General features: G+C 42.5%; 2 protein-coding genes across 14 annotated transcripts in view; one reads left to right on the top strand and one right to left on the bottom strand.

Annotated features, from left to right (window-relative positions):
* Positions 1–14,124, bottom strand: part of FARS2 (phenylalanyl-tRNA synthetase 2, mitochondrial) — a 507,792-nt gene extending 493,668 nt beyond the window's left edge. For 2 of the 13 annotated variants that reach the window (XM_081054738.1, XM_081054742.1), the window contains exon 1: positions 13,504–13,565. Coding sequence is in view for 1 of the 13 variants with exons in the window: in XM_081054745.1 (XP_080910871.1) it covers positions 5,465–5,471 (7 nt within the window). In the remaining 12 variants the exon portion in view is untranslated. Of the gene's footprint in view, positions 1–5,464; positions 5,600–13,476; positions 13,765–13,941 lie in introns of those variants that run through there. The other 11 variants (XM_081054745.1, XM_081054752.1, XM_081054740.1 and 8 more) reach the window with 11 other exon arrangements.
* A 207-nt stretch (positions 14,125–14,331) lies between these two features.
* Positions 14,332–25,905, top strand: part of LYRM4 (LYR motif containing 4) — a 142,959-nt gene continuing 131,385 nt past the window's right edge. The window contains exon 1 of the mRNA XM_081054760.1: positions 14,332–14,478. Within this exon, the coding sequence (XP_080910886.1) occupies positions 14,393–14,478 (86 nt within the window). The 5' untranslated portion in view covers positions 14,332–14,392. The remainder of the gene's footprint in view (positions 14,479–25,905) is intronic.

The raw sequence follows: 25,905 nt of genomic DNA, 5'->3' as shown, positions 1-25,905 counted from the left end.
TATCATGTGTGATATGATCCAATCTTTATAACAGACTTTTTAGCCATCCATCCTTCCATCAATCCATATAAAAATTCATAGACGTGTTTACAATTATGATTACCAAATATTAACCACAGTTATTTCTAGATTAGAAGACCTGAGCGGCTTAAATGTCTTTCTCTACTTTCCTAATATTAATATCTTTTGATTTTTCAATAATGAGCATGTATTAATTCTAGAAAAAGTGTAAGACAAGATGTTAAATTTATGTTTTAAATGAGGCATAATTGAATAAATGATACATAACAAAATGTACAATTTACAAAAGAAATTAGTGAAAGTCATTCCTAAAACTCTAGGACTATAATCAGTCCGAAGATTTCAAAAGAGTAGAGAGATTTTATAAGGATTCCTTCAGAAAAAGCTTTAGTGGAGGCTCTGGCTCCAAGGAAGGAAAGTGTCTGCCCCCTCAGCTCCAGCAGTCAGAACTTCACTGGATGGTTGAGAGAGGGCTAAGGCGTACTCCTCGCAGGGAGGGGGCCGTGCATGTGATCCGTGAATGTGATCCACGGGTCCTTGGGAACGCCAGACACCTGAGGCAGGGCCCAGGAACGCGAGAGAGCAAGAGGCCGTGCTGAGGAAGTTGCTGGACCACAAGAGGGCAGGAGAGGAGAGAGCCAGCACTGAGCCATTGTACGTTTGCCCAGATGAGTACCTAGCAGGTGAAACACCACCAACAATGAAAGTGGCTTCTGTGGAAGGAACCTCAGAACCAGGGGCGACTGGGAGCCTAGTGAGCCAAAGAAATCACCTACCTCAGAGAAGCTGAAGTTGGAAGGACCCAGTAAGGGGTCCTCTGAAGAACACAGGAAAATACCCAATGATTCAGTCAAACCTAGAGTGCAAAGCTACCCAGCTAAGGTAGAATCACTGTATCCCTTTATTCTCCTTTCCTCTCTTTGCTCCGCTCTTCAAATCTGGCAGAGGCCTAAGTGGTAGTAAAGCTGGCTCGGGGGAAAAGGGTAAGTAGAGAAAGAAAAAAAGCCATACACACGCCACTACCGTTTCCCACTGCAGGATCCTTTGAAGGGGGAGTGGGTGAGGGAAGAAGTTGTCATTCAGAGTGTTTGACTTACACCCCATAGGTCATGCTAGCTCAACATACTGGTCACATACGCAGTACCAGTAAATCACCGGCAGAAATGCAGTGGGCAGCCAGTGTACATACATGTTCGCAATGCTTCTTCCTTACACTGTCAATCAATTCTACTAATAAAAGCACATCGACAAAGCTGAGGAGGGAAAGAATTAGGACCCACAACTAGTCTGAAGCTGACCGATTAGGATGATATTCTAAAAAGCAGTGAACCCCAAACCTAGGCTAGGTAAGGAGGAAAGTAAGGCACTGAGAGGGACAGGGAACAATAAAAAGACAGAAAGGCCAACGGATTCTAAGTCCTGGTGGGACAAAGCACTGGAGCAGTGGTAGTAACGGGAGTCAGCTGACAGGCAGGCTCAGCAGAGTAAGAGAAATGCTTAAGATGAAAAGTCTGCAAGAGGTTCAGTCAATAAAATGTGTTTAACTCCAAATCCCAGCCAGGCCATGTACTATTCATGTCTCCTCATTCTATACCATTGTCGTGAGTATTAAATAAGGACACACACAAAGCATCTGGCCCCAAACCTGCAAAATACGCACACAAAGCACAGTCCCTTCAGTGCAGATGGAAGCTGGTGAGCTATGGACCAGGAACTTCAGAGAGGTGAAGGAGAAAAACAATGAGCTTTCAGAACAGAGCCATACATTTTAAAATTCACATTACGTAGCTTCAAATACAAGAATCCTGCAGCATGAAAAAAATCCAATTCTGAGGGGAAAGAAATAAGGAAACCAAGGGACATCAGTAAATCATGAAACTACAGCACTGGTAGGACATTCCATTGAATTATTGACCAGTCAATTGATAAATATTTATTGAATTCCATGCAAAGCACAATCAATCTAATAATTTATTTCAGCATCTATCTGCTAATAATAGATTGCTCGGCACATAGACAAAATTAGAGGCAGGTTAGAGGTAGGATAGATGGACTTCACTGATTACTTGTATTTACAAAGAGGGGTGGCAACCACGGGTGACCTGACTGGAAGAATGAATGTCCACTGAGTGATGAGAGGGTGGGAATGTGCTCTGCAGCCATAGAGAGATGGAAACATAACAGTTATCATGGCAGAAACACCCTGGCATTATTATGAGCTAACCAGGGGTCCTCAACCTATTTCAGTCTGAGAATAAATTTTCACTTTGAAAGATTATCCAATCTCCACAAGATCAGACATATATTTTTAATGTCTGCTGTGCAATTCAAAATTACTTAAAAGCATTAGTGACTCAGTAGATTTTATCACTGAATATTTTTCCAATCACTATGCTACCTACATACGTTTGAAAAATAGGAGGACAAGCATATGATAGAAACATAGGAATTCATCAACGTTTTCTTTTTGTGGCTCCTACAGTTCTCTGGCACACAGACTGGAAACCACTGTTCTAATTGACTGAGCTAACTGACAAGACCATGAATCTTTTAAAAATCATATTCCTTAGCCTAACGTTGCAGAACACGCAGTATAGCAGTTCGAGGAGAAAAAAAACTGATACTGCAGTTGGAAAAAAGGTTCAGAGAATTTCTAGCAAAATACAAAACCAAAGCACAAGTTGTATCAAATTACTGATTAAGTAGTAAATATGTACTGAATATATTTTGTATGCATCTTAATGTTCCCTCAGTCTAATCATATTTAGCTAAGCATTTATACACTAATTATACTTTTCAAGTATACCGCATGCAAAATAAAAGCAAACAGGATGCACAATAACCCAACCCTTGGACAACTGGGACTTGAACATAAGTGCTTACCCAGAGGTAAAACATGGCACTCTTTAGGAGGATGCTAATTACTGGAAATAAGAATTCAATGTAAATTATTTTTCAGTTTCTCAAGACTGCTTTCAGGCTTCATACCACCAAATTAAATATGGCAAGGTCTAATCTGGAAAATGCAAAACAAACATTTTGAAAACAAACAGTCCTCACTTCAAATCTCTAACCTGCCTGTGTGAACGAGGGCCACTTATTTAAATTCTCTAATCCTCAAGAGTGTTTTGTTTCCTTTTTGGTAAAATTTGGGTAATGATGCCTACTTCATTCAATTAGTATGAGAACCAAGTAAGAAAGTATGTCAGATGTCTTTGCAATGCCCAGCAGTGGATTAGAAAATACTGGAAAGGACAAGGACTCGAAGCATCTTCTGTGACGCTCAGGAAAGCAAGTTGTTCCAGGAGCCCAGGACCACGTAACACTGACGTGAGATCACTCTCCCTCCTCATGAAGGCAGACTGAGTTAACAGACCATTACTGTCTTACCCAGGTAAGGCAGGCCAGGCTGGGGAGCTGCAACAGGGAAAACAGCCCAAAAAGTCTGCAAGTCTCCTGCTCTGAAATGCTTGTCTGCTTGTTGTGCTATTAGTACTCAGAAGCTTTCTTTTAGATATAATTATGTGCCCACAGTTTCTCTATTAAGTGAAGCAATAAAAGAAGTCGAACCCTTCCCTTCCTCCCACACCTTAGGACAGCCTAAGAGAGGCTGCAGGACACACAGAGATTCAGCCCTAAAGCACAGAGAACCCTTTGTTGCACCACACCCTCCCCCACAATCCCCCACTGCTGACGGGCTGTTTAGAGCTCTGGAGTGATCCAGATTATGCAGGAGTCCCACCTCTGGGCAGAGGGCCGCAAGCATGCAGGGACCCCGGGTAGGGAACAAAGGGGAACGCAGGACTGCGATGGGCCTCAGCCTCTTGGTTCTCACAATTTCTGTCTCTTTACAAAAAAGCAATCTATGGCTTTGTCGTGAAAGGAAGGCCTCCCTAATTCTGGAACATCCTAAAACACAAGGTGTGCAGATTAAATCCTCACAAACTATTGTACCAAATAGGATGACCACACATCTGGTTTCCCCGGGACAGGTCAGATATGCCTGTTGGCCCAGCGTCATTATTTCATAGCACCATCATTATTTAATAAAACCCACTTTCAATGATCCATCTCAAAGTCTCCTGATTTAGGAAATAAATTATATCATCCCCCAAATGTTAAATGACTTACCTACAATGATACGGAAAAGCTATAAGAAAGCTGTGAAATGTAACCAAATCAACAAAATCCTAGTTCAGTTTTCTTGCTTACTATCACATGCATACAGCATTTACAATCATTTTAAAAATGCACAATAAATCTCCCTAGAAAAAGTAAAACTATTACCAACAATCTAGGATTATAGCCTGCTGAAACTAAACAATTTTATTGAAAAAGATCTCCATTGTAAGTCAATAGTTTGTGTCAATAATTCATATGGCCTCTCCTGGGACTACTCTTTTAGAAAGAAAATAGAGATGCTAAATGCTATTTTAAATAACATGCCTAGTAACCAAGCACAATTAACTGCTAAAACAAAAATAATTTCCATGTTTCCAGGGTTATCCAAAACATGAAAATGTTCGCTACCAGCAGCTATTCACATCAAATTAGAAAAATAGTGTCTGACATAAAGTTTGTTTTAAGACAATGCAAATTCTAGAATGAACCCTAACACAAGAGGAAAAGGATCCAAACACTCACACACTTCAAAGAAATTGCCAGGATGCTTGCTCAGTTAGTATGCTAAGGACTACTCTACTCCAGTTGTAAAACCTAAACCTAAACCCTGACCAGCAGGGAACAGTGTCATCTCAACAAATGAAACAAACTCTGCTGTGGCTGACCATCCTGTGTTACCTAAAATTGGTGGTGGTGGTGGGACAAGACAGAAGATGCTTAAATCTAAGGATTTCGGTCTTATTTCTCTCATTCAGTCATTCAACAAATGCTTACTGAGCACCCACAAGGCACTTCACCTACAGTGATGAACAAAACAGACGTGGTTCTTTTCCTCATGGAAAAACCATAAACTTACAATTATGCAGGTATATAATTTTAAATTATAAAAAGTTAAGGTAAAGGATAAAATGCTATAACAGAGAATAAAAAAAGAAAGGTGCAATGTAAACTGTGGCCAGGAAACGCATTGCTGAAGATGGGACATTTAAGTTGAGTAATCACCAGTCAAATGAAGAGTATGGGAGAAGACTGATGATTATACCAGAGAGGGACCTTCATGTCCAAAAGTCCTGAAGTAGAAAAACAGCTTAGCCTATGTGTACACATAACAGATTTCTATAAAGAAAATAAATGAAAATATCCCAAAGCTTCACAAGTAGCATAGAGAAAAGACCTTAAATTAACAAGTGTACCCAGTTCTAAATAAAGACTTTTGGCAAGGCTGAAGTAATGAAACTGTTTTTGGTACTATATCAAGATGTGTCAAGCTGCGATCGCCCAAATAATCACGGGTTAAGACAGAAAGACATTTATTCTTTACTCAGCATTAAGTCTGGCGGTATCCAGTTCCAGGGTTCATTCCACAACTCAGAAAAGTCAGGACGTCAGGTTGGAATCTCCAGTATTCTTTTGTCCTTTCCCTCAGGCCTTTCTCCTCAGGGTTCCCAGATGGCTGCTGAGATTCAAGCATTAGTCCTCATATTAGCATCCCAAGCAGAAAAGAGACAATATAAACAAGTCCTCTTTTGTGAGTAGCTATCTTTTAACAGAAAGCAAAATCTTTTCCAGAAAACTTCCAGCCCACTCTCGCTTGTCTCATTAATCAGATCTATACCTCATGGTTACCTCTGACTATAAAAGATTGGAAAACCAAGTATCTGGCAAAAAGGGAATGGAATCACCAGGAGCGCTTTAGTCCATTATGAATGATTTTCAAGAACTAAGCACATGGCCATCCAAACAAAATCAAAGTTCTGTTGCCCAGGAAAGAAGTATGGTTTTCATAGCCAAGTAGCACTTATCTACCATCACCCAATAATTTTTACACCCAATAATTTAGAACTTATGTGATTGATTCATTTTGGTATTTACTGATCTAGGATGTGCAAAGCAGGTGCAAAGTGTTGGGGAAATAATTGTAATCAAAAACAGACGCGGCCTTTGACCTCATGGAATATACAGCCTGATATCAGAGAAAAATATAATCAAATAACCTCACAAAGAAATGTGTAACTGGCAAGACTGCTGCAGTGAACTTTGTTGTCTTTTACAAAAAATCGGTCCCTCTTCTCAGTTTCACTGAGTGTACCTCTCGTGCCCACCTACCCATCCCCCAGCTTTCACAGCCTATATAATTTGGGGGCAGCTACCCCCATCCTGGCCTCTAGGCATGTGGCTCAAGCCTATCTGTAATCCTATGCCATGGCCACATTTATTGGTTCAAAGATAGATGAACACACAACTCAATTAGGGCCAATAAGGTGACAGAGGATGGATGGACCCTCCTGGTCCAGAAGCTCTCTCACTCTTCTGATGTTCTGGAAACGTCCTCAGAATTGTTGGCGGGCTTCCACAACCAAGAGACGATGTGGTGTGGCCTGAGGATAAAGTTGACATTGAGAAGACAGAGAAAATGACAAAACCAGGCCCTTGGCTGATCACTCAAACTAACCCTGAAGCCCACCTGGCTTCTGAACCTTCAAGATACATGAGACAACAAAGCCATTGTGTTGGTTTAAATCAATTGGAATTAAGTTTTCCCTTTCTTGTAATTATAGACAATCTCGGCTGAAAAGCTGTTCAGAAAAGAGGTCTTAAAAAAGGAAGATCAGCTTAAAGTTTGGGAAGGTATCTTTCATGGGTGGCTAGCTAGTTCAGGGGTGGCTAGCTAGTTCAGGGGTGGCTAGTTAGTTCAGGGGTGGCTAGTTAGTTCAGTTGGTTAAAACATGGTGCTGGTAGCACCAAGGTTGTCGGTTCCACCCCCGCATGGACAGCTGCACCCTCCTTGAAAACAAGAGAAAGTACCTTTCAGTGAGTCGCTCTTAAAGGAAGATCTGAAGAACTCGGAAAAGACAGCAGGGTTAGCATTTGCAAAGGCCCCCCAGTAGAAGGGAGAGATAAGAACTAAAGAACTAAATACACAAGGGAGAAAAAGTAAGGTATGATATGGGGCTGGAGAACTGGGCAGGGGTCACGCTCACTGGGTTTTACAAGCTGTTTAGACTTTATTCAAAAGTGTTGCAGGTTTGGGGGGGGGTGGGACATGGAAATTACTGTCTATAGTGTGGTGACATTAATTCATGTAAATCTACCGAGACCAGGACTATACTGAACATTTTATTTACAAGCAGCTTTGAAGACCACAGAAAAGGATTTTCAGGAAACACTCACTTGGCACTGATGGAATCACTTCTACAAGGTCCTAACAGGGGCATCCTGACTCAGCTTGGACACTTCTGGTGAAACTGTACTCACTGTCGTCAAACGTATTAATGCAGGACAGTTTGCTGTGAGGCTTTAAAACGTGGGAAGTGCAGGCCATTCTTTGAAAAGCGGGGCTCTACAAACCGTCACATCAGGCTCAGGAGGCTGCAGGTGCCCTCACGGCACCCGGAAGCCAAGGCGTGAACGGGATTCCTGCCGGGGCTTAACATAAGCGCTCAGGTACAGGCACTTGTTCCAAGGTGCTCACAGGTTTGACTTAGGTAACAATGCCCACACCTCAAAACGTCAAGGAAGGAAGGAAGCATGCTGCCTGACAAGCTTTCTTCTACTTCATGACTTCTCTCCGTTTCACTTTCCTCTGCACTCCAAAATTCCAGGAACTGTTATAAAGATAATTCCCCCAATAAACGTATCCTCATTAACTGACGCTAAGTCTGTTATTACAATCTGCCAATATTACTGTAATCCATTTCACAGAGGCCGCGCTTTTATTACTCTTAATTATTAGTTAACTCAAACTCACTATTACACATACACAATACAGGTCTGCCAAGCTGAATTGCTTCAATTGTGCTCAGCTAATAAATTTTTATATTAAAAAGTTATATTAAATTATGTAAAAATATTCACTGTAATGGTGGCAAAGAAACCATGAATTCTTGGTTTAGTTTCTATTGTTAGTAACATTCTTCAATATGGCCCTGCAATGGACTGAATGCTTGTGTCCCCCAAATTCAAGTTAAAATCCTAAGTTACAAACCAGGATAACCGTATGAGGAGGTAGGGCCTCTGGGGGGTGATGAGATCGTGAGGGCTCCTAAGAAATGGGACTAAGTGCCCTGAGAACGGAGGCCCCGGGGAGATCCCTCACCCCTTCCACCGTGCGAGGACACCTCGAAAAGTAGACCACCTATGAATCGGGAAGCTCCCACCACACACTGGGACATAGACTTCCAGCTTCCGGAACTGTGAGAACTAAATTTCTGTGGCTTCTAAACCCCCCAGTTTACGGCATTGTGTTACAGTAATCCAAACTGACTGAGTCAGGTACCCAGGTTGTGATATCATACTAAATACATAAACATTGGTCTCTGCTCCTGGTTCCTGGCCAGCTCCTACAACCCTTGCCATTTCCTAAGTGAGAAGAATACCAGGAGCACCGCTCATTCTGAAATTTGGTCTTTGACCCATCCCTGACACAAGGCTCCGAAAAGCCATGGAAATTCCTAAGTGGTAAGAGCAGTAGGAACATGCTTTGTCCTCATGAGATGACTCTGGGTGGCTCCTGGATGGCTTCTTTTAGTCACCAGAAAGACCAAGCCATGATTGGAAGCTTGGAATTTTTAACCTAGCCTCCCACTTCTCTAGAAAAGGGAGAGGGGCTGGAAATGGAGTTGATACTTGATCATGCCTACATGAGGAAGTCTCCATAAAATGCCAACAGTATGGGGTTCGGAGAACTTCCAGGTTGGTGACCACACCCACCCCGGGAAGGGACAGAAACTTCTGTGCTTCCCAGACCTCAGCCTCCGTCTCTCTTCATCTGGCTGCTTCTGTGCTTCCTTTATCATATTCTTCAAGAAACCGGTAAATGTGTTTCCTGAGATCTATGAGCCATTCTAGCAAATTAATCAAGCCTGAGGAGACGGGGCAAGGGAATTTCCACATTGTAGCCAAAACAGACAGTTGTGCACAACCTGGGGTCCTACGACTTGTGATTGGCATCTGAATGGGGGGGACTGTCTGAGCCTTCACCCTGTGGAATCTGATGCTATCTCTAGGTAGGTAAGTGTCAGAACAGAGCTGAATACATACTAGGACACTCAGCCCATACTGCAGTGAAGTGCTTCGTGTGAGGGGGAAAAACACATATTTGGTCACCAGAAGTGACGTTTTCTGTGAGTAGCAAAGGAGACACAGAGGAAAGAAACACATGGTAGGGAAGAACTGTAGGTTTTTTCCTTTACAAAGATAGATTGTCCTTCCAAAAGATCAGTTAACTTCACAAAACTCAATATTGTATATTTTGAGACAGTGACATAATGTTTTGCTGTGATTAGCAAAACATAGGTTTTTTTCCTAAACAAAGGGTCAGCATTGCAAATCCTAAATGTTTTCTGTAAATGACCAAATGATATGGACAAACAAGAGATGGCAGATATTACTCCCCATTCAAAGAAATCGCTACCTCAGATCTGTCTTTAGAAGAATTACTGAAACCAGATGTTTGTCAAGTACCTGGCACTTCTCCTAGAAGAGAAAATAAACTATAAATAATAGCTACCATTATCTTCACATATAACTACTTTGATTAACAAATCATTCTAAAACATCCAGACAACATGAAAACATCCCTAAAATTTATCCCTCATTCACTAGTAAGAAAAAGAAGAATGAAGGATCTGTACAGAATGTTACCATAAAATACACTGTAAAAGAATTCTCATGTCATAATAGGAAAAGGTGATTTCTTTCCTCTAGAAGGCAAAGAATTAATTTACTTAAAAAAAATGAAAAAGGTTATCTAGAAGTGACGTTTGATACACTTTACAAAAAAATTGTCAATCCTATTGTTACTGCCTACAAGGGGACCCTTTGCCTCCAATCAATGAAGCTTTCTAAATTTTTCAAGAGAACAGCTTTTCTTGAGCAGATCTGAAGTTTCTATAGAAATCAGAAAATCCCCCAAGAGGTGATGCATGTCTCTCTCATACACCCACACACACACACACCTGAAAAAGGCACTGAATTTCTTCAGAGACGTAATTTTAAAAAATGTAAATTTATCTTGAGACTAAAAAGCTAGCATAATCATCAACATTTGAGAATCTGAATATTTCTAATAGTTCCTATACAAACCAGTTAGCTTTACAAATAAGTGAGACTCCAATTAAAATTCAAATATGATAACATTTACCCATGCCAGCCAAGAAAAGCTGAGTCCCTTCAGGTCCCCGACGCTGGCACTGACGCCCCTCTGTGAAGCAGTAGTGTAGCAGCACAGCCAGCAGGTCACCGCCGCGGCCAAGGCCCGCGGCCAAGGCCCACGGCCACGGCTGCCTAGATGGTAACTGGCTAACTAGCCGCACCTCTCCGCTCGCTTCCCTTCGGTGGAGACCACAGCGTCCCCAGCAGGTCTCTAAGTAGGTACTCACTGAGATGGTACAAGGACTCAGCTGGTGCCTCCCAGCTAGACCTCCCTCCGCACCCTCAAGTGGTCCCCTCTAGACAAGGCCCACCCAGTGTTCCTTCCCGACACCAAGATTATTCTTCCCTAGACCTCACTCAGGCCCTCTGTCCTTTACCCTTTCCAAGGGTAAACCTTCTTCCTGAAGTAGCCATTTTACCACCACAGCCACACATCCAAATCCTGTAACTCCCTTCAAACCTAGATTCTCTCAAGCCCAGCACCAACTCTGCCTCCTCCATAAAGCACTCCCAATGCCCACAAGTCAGTGTTTCTCTTCCCTGGCTGCATTCAATCACCTGGGGAATTTTTTTTCTTTTTAATTTCTTGAAGCCTGGACCTCAGCCATGCTTTGTTGGTCTGAGGTGTAGCCCAGGAATCAGCCATAGAAGTGACTTCTTCATGCTCTGAGACCCCATAGCACTTCACCAGTATTTCCCTTGCAAGACTTTGTATAATACTTTCTACCCCGTATTTTAATTACATACAAATTGTATTTAAATTATACTCTTAGAAAACAGGATCAACATTTGATTTATATGCTCAAGTGCCCACAAGAACAGCAACTTGCACTACCAGGATGATCAAATATCTGTTGAATGCGGAGGTAAAGAAATAGAATTTCAGTACTCTTATTAGAATATAGCATTCAAAAGTATGTTTCAAAAGATTTGAAACAAAAGCTACCAACACCTGAATAACTAATGTATATTTCACTAGCTCAGAGGTTAAGTTGAATGAATGAGGAAAAGACTTCAGCTTGCTCATCTGTAAAAATAATTGAGCTGTTGTCCAAGGTCTCTTCGAGCTTCATTCTTTACTAGAATGAAGAATAAAATCAAACAATGATTATGTATAAGACTTGGATCCATATCTGTAATATGAAATGATTTCTAAATCATAATATCACAAGTTGCTGATTTACATAAGATTTTCTTTACACATCATTTTAATATTTAAGCCTAAAGATAGTAAGTTGTTATATTGCTTATTATACTTGGAGAAATTTCTCTTCAAAAAGCATAAAGTGGTCATTAGCAATCTTAATTTTAATACAAGGTAACATGTCATTTTACATAGGTAGGTAAATAACTACAGGTATTTCATAGCCATATATAGGTGAATATGAAGAAAATATTTACATTTTGAAGCCTAAATGGTAGCAGATGGGTACCTCCTAGTTTATAGTCATTACCTAAGAGGATACTCAGCCTAGAATAAATGCATATTAAAAGACTTATGAGTAAGGTCCATCCTCAGCTTCTAGCCCGATTCCACTTTCAACCTCAAATAGAACTATTATTGAAAATAGTCATCTCTGTAATGAGGATAATACAAAAGTAGAGATTTAGCTTTCGAATGAGACTATTTTTTCTTAGTCTTTCAAGGCAATGATATCTAACATACGGTAAATTATGTCAAATAAAAGTATTTTTGTGAGAACTTACCTTTAATCAACTGGGAAGCTACCCCTTTCCTAACCTTGTACCCACAGGTGACTAGGCTACCCAAACAAACTAAATTTATGTATTTATTTGGAAAGTTTTATTTGATTACAAAAAGTGAGTCATTTAGATACATTAATTGTATACATTAATGATTAAGTTGCTTGATAATTACACATAAACAATTGTATACAGTAAGAATTATTCCAACTTCACTTCCTAGATGAAAGCAAAATATAAAATAATGCAATCCCCACTATTTTTCAACAAGGCAAAATAATTTTCATGTTTTTTCTTCTAACTTTGATAGCTTTTTCTATTTTTACCTTTCACTCTAGTTTTTCTGGGTGCTGGCACATCATTTTATATCATCAGCACTCATCAGTGTATCATACAAATTAAGAGAAAGCCGCTGTGGATCCTACTCTATGATAGTGTGTAATTCCCTTGGTCTTGAATCCTTTACGTAATGCCAAAGGATAAACTCAAAATATTAAAAGTCCTTCCAACAACACCTTAGGCAAGACCTGCCCAATGATCTGATCAAGCTCCAAAGTGAAAGAAATCTGGCTACCCCGAAAAAAACAACAAACCTTATTTTGAGACTCGCGGATGTACGAGACCTTACAAAAATCAAATAGGAAGCTTACAAGGATTTAAATAAAAGTGTTTTCTCTTCCATGTTTTTAAAAAATTGTCATTGCACTGTAACGCGTAACGTAACAAGTACATATACACGTAAGTGGTAAGGTCAGAGAAGTGTTTCCTGCTCTTGAATACGAGGTGGCTTTTAAAGCAGGTGTCATTTCAACATCGGCTAAAGAGATCAAACAAAACCATGACTCAGTGCTTGGGGAAAGACGGACACTTGCTTGTTACGTGTGCAGTTGGCCCTCGCTGTGTTTGGGGGCAGAACCCCGCAGCCTCTCCGGACGCGGCGTGCGGGCTGCGGGACTCCAAAGCGAGCGCTCTGCACCGGCAGCGACGAGAGCTGGGCAGCCCCCCCGCCCAGGCCTCGCGCACGGACGAGAGCGACCCACGTGATGCACCACTGTAACGTGGCGATGCAGAGAAAGGCCACGGGACAAAACTCAGTCACGAAAAACTGCAAGAGAAAACTTGCTCAGCTTCTTCCCTTGGGTCCGCAGTGACGCCAGCACAGTGCTTAGATGCCTCATTTCCCCAGTCCGCCACGCCTCCAGCGCAGGCCACCCCACCTTTCGTACGCATTTGTTCAATGACAAAACTCTAGGAGGCGCAGGACTCAAAAGCAAAACCCCCCGACTTCAACAAATACCCACAAGCAGAAAAATCCATAGCCGAGGAACTCCCCATCACACCGACCGCCCACGTCGCACCCCACGCTGCAGCGAGACCGGCACCCACCCACCGCTCGCCCGGGAGACCCAGACCTGGGCTGTTACAAAATCTAAAACAAAATCTAAAAATCTTCAAAAACTAAAACCGCTTGCTTACTCTCCCAGGGAAAGTCCTCACGCCCACCTCAGAGCCCCATTCCTGGCATGCCGGGCGCCGCCATTTTAACAAGACAGCGGACCTTGCCCGTGAGGCCCCTTCGCAGGTAGCCCTGAAAGGAGCCGGAGCGTCAGGGAACCCCCGACCCGTCGCCTACGCGCGCCCCGCGCCCTCGTCGCCGCGTGTAAGGAGTTGCCCGCACTCGGGGCCCGCCGACGAAGAGCAGCCAACGCAAAGGCTAAGCTAAGGGAAGCTGGATTTCCGCACGACTTCTCAGGCAGCGCCGAGGGCGGCTGCAGCGGAAGGGGCGGGGCGTCCGCGCCCGGGGGCGGAGCGTCGCCAAGGCACACGCTCGGTTACCCAGGTAACGCGGCCTCGCGCGCCGCGGAGGTGCCCTCTGGAGCTGCGCTCGGAGACTCAGTGCCCTCGCCAAGACCCCGGGCGGTTCGCGAAGGCACTCCTTGCCTGGCTGCACGGCCTCGGTGCTCGAGCCTCCGACCTCCGTTCCCGAGGAGCGTGGCTCGACCGGTGCATAGTTGCCCCTAGGTCTCAGCCCCGTGGCCCAGCCCAGGCTCTTCGGCGGCCCCACGCTCCCCACCCCGGCGCGCTCCCGGCGCTGCTCCAGGTGGCGGACTCCCGGGCGGGGGCGACGGGCGGGACCGCCTCCCCGTGGGCACCGCCCCCTTAGCTGCCCCGAACCCGCCTGCGCCGGTCCCGGGAGCCGCGCGACGCCCGGCGCGGTCCGCAGCGGCCCAGGCTCGGGCGGGTGCCCGCTTAGGCTGAGGCCCGAGCCCGCTAGCGAGAGACCCTCACTGCATTTTATTTCGTTCGTGGTTTTTGCATAGGCCGAAATTTGAAGGTTGTGTTAAACTCAGGACCTCCGCGAAGAGGACCCACTTAGTTTTTTCTTTCCAAAATGGCAGCCTCCAGCCGCGCACAAGTGTTAGATCTGTACCGGGCGATGCTGAGAGAGAGCAAGCATTTCAGCGCCTACAACTACAGGTGATTCCCGGGGCGCGGGGGCCGGGAGGTCCGGGCGCGGGGTGCCGGGGTGCGGCGCCAGCGGCCCCAAACGGTGACGGGGGGCCCGCAGCCGCGAAGCAGAGCCCCGCTGCCCAGCGCAGCCGTCCGCGATCTCGCGGGGACGAGCCCGGGGCTTGCCCTCGTTGTATCAGAGCGGATAAATCTTGTGACCTTCCCCCCCAAGGCGGGGACCGTGGTTCGTGCTCTGGGAGCGCGGTTAGTGATGCGCTTCTGCCATAGGAAGGATGACCGTGAAAGCGGCAAGTGCTTAAGTTGTAGGAACAGTTGGTCGTCTCTATAGAACCTCCCACTGAATTGGAAGAGTTAACGGCAGAAGTGACCCATCAGTAGCACGTGGACACAAGCTGAAGTCTCTCTACCATTTCCTAGGGTCTCAATTCGCTGTTAGGCTTGCAAGAATCAAATCCGTTCTCCTTGGGATATTGGTGGCGGCGGGGGCGGGGAAGGGTGTTGGAAGGAGGAGACACCGAAGGCGGTAAAGGAAAAAGGTCACAGACTTCCCGGAGCTGAAATGTTTATCATGATCTCACCCGATGGAGATCCAACTTCTAGGATCTTAGCAGAACAATGAGACTCAAAACTCTGACATCCTGAATGTACTGCACAGCTTGTTCCATGCCTGCCTTATTCTCCTGTATGCGCTTGAGTCCCCTTTTTCCTTCTTTGTTACTCGCTATATCTTTTATGAACTTAAGAGCCTGTTTTCCTTTCTGCTTCCATATAACTTCTGACCCAACATTATGTATCTTAGGGGTTTTCTCTGCATCCTTTTAGATTTGGTGTCTTCTAACTCCCTGTCTGTGTTTGAACCCTATTCCCAAAACAAGAATCTGAGAAGACCAGCTCATTTCATTACACCAGGTCTCACTTTTGATGACTAGTCAACCTGTGGATTGGGTTTCCTAAGAGCAAAGCCTACCTCTAGAAAAAACCTGGTTAGGGAGCGCACACACACCCCTTCTGTATGTTTTGGCAGGCCCTGTGATGGGTAGACCCAGTGCAGCCTTGGTTATCAAATAAAACACTAAACCTCTCAAGCAGTAATTGTCGTAATTTTTAGACACCTGCCTAGGAAAAGGACTCATCCTGTAAATCTGAGAACAACATCTAGGTCACACTGGTGAGGACATATCCACCCTGTCAAGTAGTTAAAAGAAACATTTGATGGGAGTGTATGGTTTTACCTAATGACTTGCTTTGGAAGGAAGTGTTTGTAAATAGTAGGTATACTGGTGGAATTTTCAACAAAAAATTAAGTACTTCACATGAAGAACTTGACCAAGTCTGTTGAAGGATCCCATAAAATATGCAAGTGAATAAGTGGAAACCAGTCACTTTCACTACATTTGGAAGGAGATATTTTGTCATTCAAATTTGGTGAGAATAAACAAGTGGAATGAACACACAGGTCACACACTGAAGAGACAACAATAGAGTGAGGGTAGATATGACAGCACTGTGTAGAAAAGTCAAGTGGGAGCCCTCAATATATAACCTTGGGCAAATTACTCAGCTGCCGTGTTTCAGTTTTCTTGCTTGTGAAATGAGCCTTTTGGACTATGTCATCGCTAAGGAGCCTTCCATTTCTAGAATTCTTTTTGGAAATGACTTATGAGCCAGGTGATGAAATCTACATACAAGGCTAAGTTTTTTCAAGTGAATAAATGCCAAGTCTACAGGGGGCACCTTCAGGAAAATCATTTAAGGCTGCACCTGTTGGCAGAAATTGAAAATGAGTTTCAGTAATGAGTTGCTATAAGGTAATATATATGTAGAAAATAATTGTTCAAATTACACGTTGAGTTATGCTTTTGAGATAAATTTACTGTCCGTATATAAATGTATTATCCAAAGGAATCCGGTAATCATTTTATACTGTTTTCTAAAATCATGGGCCTAAAATCTGAGATTCCAGCTAGTAGTATCTCCTAAGATAATAAACTTACTTGTTATAAAATATGTCCTTTTGTATTCTGTATTCTGTAAGCTGTGTCTTGTGGCTTTCAAAGACAGCGCCTCCCTTGTACTCGTCTATCTGGCGTGCCTTTTGTTCACCCTGGTCTTGAGTTTCTCCTCTTCCTTTGAGATTCAGCTCAGTTATGACCTTGGGACAAAAGTTTTCCTGATTCTTCTCATTCCACATTTCCTAACCCATCTAAACAGGTTCTATTCCTATGTGTGCTTTTATTTCAATGCTTCTAAAACCATTATCTGAAGATTACCCAGTGCCATATCAGCCCCTGGAGGTCGAAATATGAGAGCTTCGGGCTCAGCAAAGCACCTACCATTAATGGATTTTTTTACAGACCTTTATGGATACAGTTATAGAAATCATTTTCTCAAACTGGTAAGTGCTATGACAGACATGTATTGGGTGTAGAATCAAGAATGCTTCCCAGAAGGTGACACTGGATCAAAGGCATGAAGTGGCATATTATGCTCAGATAATGACAAACAGTAGAATATTGCTGGAGAGCAAAGAGTGAGTCAAAAGATGAGACTGAGGTTGGTAAGGGTCCCATATTTGAGGGCCTAGGGCCCATGCTAAGGAACCTGGACTTTGTTCTTCGCTATCAGGCAGCCAGTAAAGAGCTTTAAGCCATAAGTGGCATGGCCAGATTTGCATTTTCGGTAGATCAGACTGACGGCGATGTAGGAGACAATCCTGAAGGCTAGATACAAGGACACCAGACAGGAGCTGGTTACAACAGTGCAGAGGAAAGATTAGGGGCCCTAACAAGGGCGGAATAGTGGAAGATAGAGATAAAGATATACTTCATTAATAATTAGAACTCAAAGAATGATTGGAGTCAGGAATAAAGAAGAGATTTCAACAGAGTTTAGAATGACATCTAGGTTATTAGTTAAGGTGAGGCATGAGAGGTTCATTGTAAAAGTTGTGCCATTAACTGACTTAAAAAATATAGAAATAGCTGGTCTTATAAGGGGAAGACTTTGAGTTCATTCGAATACCTGGAATACCCAGAGGTAGGTAGTTAGTCACAGGAGTCTAAAGCTCAGGTTAGCAATCAGAGCTGGAGTTGTCATCCCCACCCACTTGCTGTGTGACCCAGGGCAGATCACTCCACCTCTCTGTTTTGCAGTTCCTTAATATATAAAAGGGAGGTACTGATTTGTTTCTGTCATAGAATAGTGAGGTTTAAAGAGTTAATTCATGTCAGGTGTTCAGAATTTTGTCTAGCACAGAATAGGCACTCAAACAAGTAGAATTTTCTGTGATAAGTGGAATTAAAATCTTAATATTAGGTGAAATTTCCAGGAAGAGTATTTAGGGCACTGGTTCTCAAATGGGGCAATTTTACGTGACAGTGTCACACCTTGGATCAGAGGATCCTTCTGTCATCTAGTAGTTACTGGCCAGGGTGTTCCCAAAACTGTGGGTGTTCCTAAGCACAGGACAGTACCCAAAACAACCAGTATCTAGCCCAAAACATCAGTTATGCCAAGATTGAGAAACCCTAGTTCATGGTAAGAAAATTAGTGGCTTTGGATGCTATTCTAGAGAACATCAGAATTGAAGGCCAAAAAAGAACCCCTACTGGAAGCTGCGAAGACAGTGTAAGAATGGGGTCCTCAGACTTACTGGTCTCAGGATACTTTTATATTGTTCAATGTTACTGGGCGCCCCCAAAAGCTCTGTCTAGGTGGGGCATAGTTATCAATATTTATCGTATTAGAAATTAAAGCTAAAACATTTTAATACAACTATTTTTAAATGAATTAAACCTATTACATATTAACATAAATAACATTTTTATGAAGATTAACCATTTTTCTTCCCCCAAAAAACATCAGTGACAAGAGGACATTGACATTTCCACATAAGGCACTAAAGAGACACTTGTCGTAAAGATGTGTTGTCAATCACATATTCACATATTGCACAGATATTATAAAAATAACATTGTAGTTATTGTTTCAATCCTCTAGCCCTAACTTTCACTTCAGTTTTAACTTTGTACATCCCTTCTCATTTAAAAACTTAAAATCCTTCAATATGTTCTTCATTTTAATAAACATAACACGAGCCTCCCCAATGGGAAAGCCTTTGCTTAGTTCTCAAACTGTAACCTGCCTTTAATGAGGAGATGCAGAGGTGTAGGAAATTGCATCCTCTTGTTCTTTTTCGTCTTTTATCCCTTGATTCCATTTAGAGCTACACAGACATACACCTGGGACAGCTGTCAGGTTCGTGAGCATAAAATGTTGCATTTTACTTTTAGGTATTCTTAACAATGAGCTTATTAGGGTGTTTTTTCCCCCATAAAAAAATTCTCCCTCTTTTTAAGTCTTGAAGTGTATGTGTATATCATGAGGAATCAAAGAAACCCTGAAATTGTTATAAGCAGCCAAATCGTTTTGCTCACCATGACATTTTGAACAAATCATCTCTCTCTGTGGAGGCTGCTTTAACTCCTTTATCACAGGCTATGCAGGAGCACAGAGAAGGGGGGAGGAAAGACAGAGAAAAAGAATACTATTAATTTTCTGAGTTCTCCCCAAGTTATGTCTGAAATTCGTCCTGAATTTATACTGTTGAACTCATATAGCCTGTGGCACTTTATTAGTGTTAATTATTGTTATTAATTATAATTATTTATAGCTCTTGTTACCTGATCCCTTCCTTGTACAAAGCCCCACAACTAGTGGCAATTCATTTGTGCTAATGAAAAAGTTTCTTACTTTTGAAAGATGGATTATTCATTATAAATAAATATGCTTGAAATTTCCAAAATAACAAACAAATCCTCTTATGGTGGCTAAGTTCTGTCATGTTAAGTGATAATGGTTTTGAAAAATAAGTAAAAATTTTACAGCTAATTTAGAGAAGAAAACATTTAAGATATTCAGCAGCCTAAATTTGTAAGGGGAAAAATAACATCATTTTTTACTCTTGACAATAGAGGGTTAGTGTTAAAAAAAATTGGTATGATAAATATTGATCTATGTGTCATTGCTGATTTATTGAATTTAATTTTTGTGAGTTTCCAAATTGCACTTAATTCCATTTATACTTCCATATATGTATATTATTCCATATATACATTTATACCTTGGCCCCTAAAGCATTTTAAAAACTTATAAGAATATATGCAATAAAACACAGTAAAATGAAATAATTGTTATAATTAAAAAATAATAAATGAGAGAATCAGCAAAGAGAAAATAAAGGGAGCGAATATAAGAAAGTGGGGAGTAGAGTACAAGATGCAATTATAAGTACAAAAGATTTTAAGTATCTTTAAATTATTCTATTGCAGTAGGGCAATACTTTTCTTAACGCACAGTGTATTTACAAAGCATTCTGTTTGAAAACTGCTGTCATTAGCTTCATAGAAAACTGACTGGCTCTTAATGGCTCACACCAATAACCATGTGCCTCCTTTGGTGTGGATGAAGAGTTCTTCATATCCTATTACTTCTCTGTGACTCCTTTCCTGACACCGACGGTGAATCCTATTTCATGAGGTAGTAAGTAGAGTTTTACAAGGCTTAGCATTTATTTGCTCAATTAACTGGTACCTAGTCAATTTAGGAAAATTTTAACCTTCAGAAATCAAATTAAGTAGTAAAACTAGGTAAGTTGCATGAACCAAGCTGTGAACTTCTAGATGTAGCAAGATCAGCTAAGTTAAGATGGATACTCCTGGCTTTTTGGGGGTTAGTAATAGGGATGCCTTGAGTAGGGTTTCTTCAGCTGGTGTCGGCCACCTCTGCTTAAAGGAGCAGATTTGCAATTGCCAGTTATAACATAATTATCGTTGTGACATCTTGATTATCTGTGTGGCTTCATAGCCATTCATTGTTGGAATTCTATTTGAAAATATAATAGTTTTTCTTATTTAACTCAGGTATTTTGAGATTAAAAGAACAACAGCTCACAGAAATGACCTTTGGTGACAAATAAAAGAACGAAAGTTACAATGACTCCATGCTAAAACGTCCTGTTTTCTTTTCCCCTTTATTTCTTTCCCTAATATTGTGGTTCCTGAACTAATTTGCTGTAACTGTTGTTTTCAGCATTATGAACGAGAATCATAAGCAAGGCAGTTACGATTTGGAAAGATTTCTGGCTTTTGAATCAAGAAACCTTGGTTCACGTTGGAGGTTAATCAGCTCCTGGTTCTGCATCCTCAGTATAAGTATCCCTAGTATGTCATCTATAAATTGACAGTGCTAAAGTGACAGAACTTTCTAGCAAAATGTTTGGCACACCATAGGTACTCCCAAATCACGTCTGTATTTTAGCAGCCTGAAGTAAATTGGTTACTACATAGTTATCTCTGATACCGGTAGTCCACTGCTAAATTTTGAAATTCACAGTGGCTGGCAGTCACTTAACCAAGTCAGTTAAACTTGTCGAACCACGTTCTGTACTAGGTGTTTATCAGAACCCTATTACTGTAATACGTCTCAGTAGAACGAGGTTGCTTTGAGCCTTTATTCAGCAAACATTTGTTGTGCATCTGCCCTTTTTGCTCCTTGCTGGGGATATAGAGATAAACAGGACATGATCTTTGTGCAAGAAGAGCTTGCACTCACTGAGAATTGTACAACAGTGTGTGGCAGTGTCCAAACAGAGGATCATGATAGCAATCAGAAGGGACAACAATAGCCTGCCCTGGAAGGAGACTGAGGTTAAAGAAGTGGAGGTGCCTGACCTGGGCTGTAAAGATCCAGTAGGGATTTGCTGATGAAGGAAGGCAGGAGCTGAGGGCACCAGGTACAAAGAAAGCCAGTGTAGTTGGTGTTGGGCATAAGGAACTACCAGCAGTTTGGTGGCGCTGATAGCAAATAGTGGGAGAAGATAAGGGTAGAGAGGTTACGTCGGTGGGACCATACATGACAGGGTCTTGGGTGCGATGCCATGATACTGGAACGTGTTCCTAAGCAACAGAAAACCATGCGGGTGTTTTAGGAAAGAGACTAAAGACATGGAGGCCAGTTAGGAGGTAACTGCATTAGTTCTATTCAGTTATAAGGTGGTGACGGCCTGACTGGAGCAGTGGTGACAGTGAAGGAGAGAAGGGACTGGTTTGGAGATGTACTGAGAAGGAATCAGCTCGTCTCAGTGAGTGGTTCAGCAGGTGGATTAAAGAGAATGACTCAGACTTAAGTGAGGAGAATATAGCTGGAGGAGAAAAAGCCGTTCCAGATGAAACATTACGTATCAGGGACAGTCCCAGCTCCAGAGAATGCCTTTTTCTGAGTATTTTTGTGTGCGGTGATGCAGCTTCGAGCGTCTGAACGTTTCCGGCAGGATTTTGAAGCAGTCTGGCCGTCGGTGTTGGCGTAATCTGCAGCACTGTGTATATGCTTATCTCACTTTTCTTTCTCCAGTTATGCGTCTTTCACACATTAATGTTACTAATTTGCTAGTTAATGTTCAGGATTCAGTTAATTGATTGCATCTGTTCTCAGAGTAATTATTTGTTTTAGATGTCTGCTATGCTCAGTAGAGGTCATTAATGTATCTATTAGGCTTATATTTATTCTTTTGTGCCTGGGGTAGTTTTTAAAGTGGGTTTCGTATCCCTCCTTGGCCTAGTTTATTTGAAGTTACTCATATGATCAACTCATTATAATTATGAATATTACTCTATAGCATTATTATTCATTTAATGTCTTTATACATTTCTTTTTATCCTGTCCATGTTTTGAGAATAAATACAAGTATTTTCCCTTTATGATTACCCTTCCCCTAATCTGATCCCTAAGAGTGATGTGGTTTTAACCAGAAATCATTTCTGTAGGCAGAAGCATTTATCTAAAATCCCATTTTGCCGTTTACTAAGCAAAAAACTAAATTGAGAAAATTGTTCATTGCAGCCACATTAGAGTCAGAAAACGCTGTTGGTCCTCTATCGTGGTCCAAATGTCTCTCATTCATTCATTCAACAAACCTTTGCTGCGCACTCACTATGTACTAGAGTTTCATGTTCTGCTTTCCTTCCCAGACTAAGGATGGAAAGATTTCGGCACTGTGGAGGGCCTCGAAGAATGTGGAGACTTGAAATAGTAAGCACAGCTTATAGTGGCAGCTTAACGCTGTAGTCACAAACTTGACATTCTAAAGTCAAGTGGAGTTCCCACTATGGGAACTCCATAGTGGGTGTATAACGCAATTCGAGCAGACCCTGCTCGGGCAGCCTCCTGGAAGGGTCGTGGCTCACAGGCGCTGCCCACTCTGGGCCCCAGAATCCCGACTGCAGCACCTGGTTTACGCACTTCTGCTTCCCTATATCGGAAGGACTTGTATCACTTGCAACTATATTATTATATCTAAAGGTGTATTCATACGCCCCAGGTTTTTGGGGTTGGCCCTTCCTCTTTTTCCTGTTTGTACTTTCCCTGTAATTCTATAACAATCCATGGTTTCAGTTGCTCACCTCTGTGTTGGCTCCCAGCTTGTTTCCAGCCCAGGCCCCTGTCCCAAGCACAGGACACATTACTCACTTGCCTCCTGCAAGTTCCCCTCAGAGGTGGTGAATGGCATCTCCTTCCACATCCACACCTGCCAGTGCTAAGCTGGGACCTGCGCATTCATCCAAGGTGACTTTTTCCCTTTACCTGGCTCTGTGTGGTCCACACATTCCGCCTGGATACCTGTCAGGCCCATCCCCTCTACATTCCCACGCCTCGGCACATCCATCCTTACTCCTCACCTACATGGCTGTGTGCGTGTTCTGCTGTCAGTGCCCTGTGTGCCATGCGTGTTCTCCTCACCACGACGTTTCTAAACTGCAGGTAGCTAACTTACTGAGCTGGGCACCGGACTAAACGCGGTAGGTGGGCAATATCTGTGAGGAAGAAGTACAATAGTTTATCCAATTTAAAGACCTTGTATGGAGCGGAGCAAGATTTGAATCCAAAACCTTGACTTTGACTTCAAAATGTGTGCTGTCACCCAGCCGCTCTACTTCCCTTGATTATAATGCCCCAAAGGCTCTCCAGGGCTTTTGGAATAAAATTCCTTCTTAGCTTCCATGCCATTGCTCGTGTTCTGCCTCCTCTCTTCTGATCTACTTTTCACTTCAGCCAGATCAAACTTCTCCTCTTTTCTTAATGATGACACAGGGCGTTTCACCTTTGTGGGATCACATACTGATTCCTGTGTTTGAAACACGCTTTCCTTCCCTTATACAGCAAATTTCTAATCTTCTTTCAAAATTTGGCAAATAGATCAACTCTTGATAAATTCTCTGAAAGCTCCCAACCCCATGCTACTCCCTATTAAAAAAAAAAAAAAAAGTTTAAGAAAAATAAAGAAAAGAGAAAAATCTTTACCTGCTTCTCCTTTCTCTTGGAATCAAGGCCCAAATCCTTTGATGGCCTGGCCTTTCTTGCAGGGTCGGTTCCCTGCCTCTCTAGCCTTGTTAGTAGTACCTTCATGTCACCTTCCCGTCTGAGGGCTCCTCTCACCACATGGGCCTTTTTTCCACCTCACACCCGTGTTGTTCCTCTGTCCTGAAGGCCTTCCTTCTCCATTCATGTAGGTCACCCCTCCTTGCTCCACTCCTGAACCCAGGCCCATAAGCTCTCACAGCCCTGCGGACCTCACCACGACACCATCCCAGCAAGGCCCTTCCATGTACTTGGTCATTATGGGAGTAGTCTGCCTGCAGGCCCATGAGGTCAAGCGCTGTGTGTGTTTCTGCTCACCACACCCCTCAGCATGCAGACCAGGCACTAGTGGCCACACCAGTTTGTGGTGACTGTACAAATTGCATTTAGGTAGTCCCTCCTCTGTCTTCCAGACGCCTTGTGTGAAATCCTGCCGTGTTAAATAGTTCTCCTGTCACCCTGCACCTTTTTCACTACACTGTCACCCCAGTCAGTAGGAACCATGTTTGAGACTTTATTTCCTCAGGGATAACACACTGCAAAAGCGTAAGGAATGTTGAATGAGTGAATGCAGTGTGTATGGAGAACTGCTTCTTAACAAGTGTAAGTGAAAAGATTTTGATGAACTGCTAGAGGTTACCATGTGTAGGCCCCAGACAGTCAAATAATTTTCCTTTTTCCCCCTTCACATATCTGTTTTAATGAGAAGAATTTTCAAAGTTCAGAACAACCAGTGTATAAGCTAATATAGAGGAAAATAGCCTCTTTGTTTTGATTAAAAATAACCAAAGTACAAAAAGCTACTTGTTTCATAATCTGTACTACTAACATATAAGTCATCTACTAGGAATAATATTATTTCTTTAGCAATTAACTTTAATTCACAATCACCTGAAAAACTTCGTATCCAAGGTCTGACAATTAAGTTCACAAATTTGTTGCAACAATGTTGCTAACCTTTTTTTATATCAGAGGGATTATCCACTATAAATTTGTAGCAACTGGACAAACAGTTATCCAAGTTCACTATTTGGAAGTGCTGAAAAGGCTGCATGAAAAAGTTAGACGACCTGAACTTTTCACCAACAATTCATGGCTCCTGCATCACGACAATGCACCAGCTCACACAGCACTGTCTGTAAGGGAGTTTTTAGCCAGTAAACAAATAACGGTATTGGAACACCCTCCCCTCTCACCTGATCTGGCCCCCAATGACTCCTTTCTTTATCTGAATGAAGATAAAGGAAGTGTTGAAAAGAAGACATTCAGGACTTTAAAGGGAATACGATGACAGCTCTGATGGCCATTCCAGAAAAAGAGTTCCAAAACTGCTTTGAAGGCTGGACTAGGCACTGGCGTCAGTGTATAGCTTCCCAAGGGGCGTACTTCGAAGGTGACCTTAGTGATATTCAGCAATGAGGTGTGTAGCACTTTTTCTAGGATGAGTTTGCGAACTTAATTCGCAACTGACCTTAACTGACCTTCATATTTCAGGCATGTAACTGCTACAGGGGATTGTTTCCCTGCATCCTTCTAACCCCTATCAAATAAGAGGGGTACAGTGTTTATTTTTACTGTTTCTTCCATTTTTTTCTTCTTTAAGAATGGAGAAAAGAGATTTTTTCCAAACAGCACAGCCTGTTTTCATTTTGCTGTTCCTTTGTAGTTTCATTTGCCAGCCTGAAGACAAATGGGTTCAGAACATTGGAACCTGAGAAAAGAGAATCTGGTTGACTTCTGTTCTTTAAGTCTTTAACATGGACAAGAGGTTAAACATAGGAGCTATGGACAGCGGGATTGGAAACCAGTATCTGCACCCAGGGTCACATGGAGGCCCGAAGGTCTGCCGCAGTGATTGATGGGATAGTGTGGATAAAAGCAGGCGCGAAGGGGAGGTGACACCTGGTTAGTGGGTGGAGCAGACAGAGAAGCCTATAATTTGCCCTTGAGGGATTTGCTGGTCCCTTCATGTATTTTTATTTCCCACTGGCTTTGCCTATAGTACGGGCTCTAATAAAA

The sequence above is a fragment of the Rhinolophus hipposideros genome, assembly GCF_964194185.1.
Source record: "Rhinolophus hipposideros genome assembly, chromosome: 8".
NCBI lineage: Eukaryota > Metazoa > Chordata > Mammalia > Chiroptera > Rhinolophidae > Rhinolophus > Rhinolophus hipposideros.
This window is presented reverse-complemented; position numbering and strand designations above follow the sequence as displayed.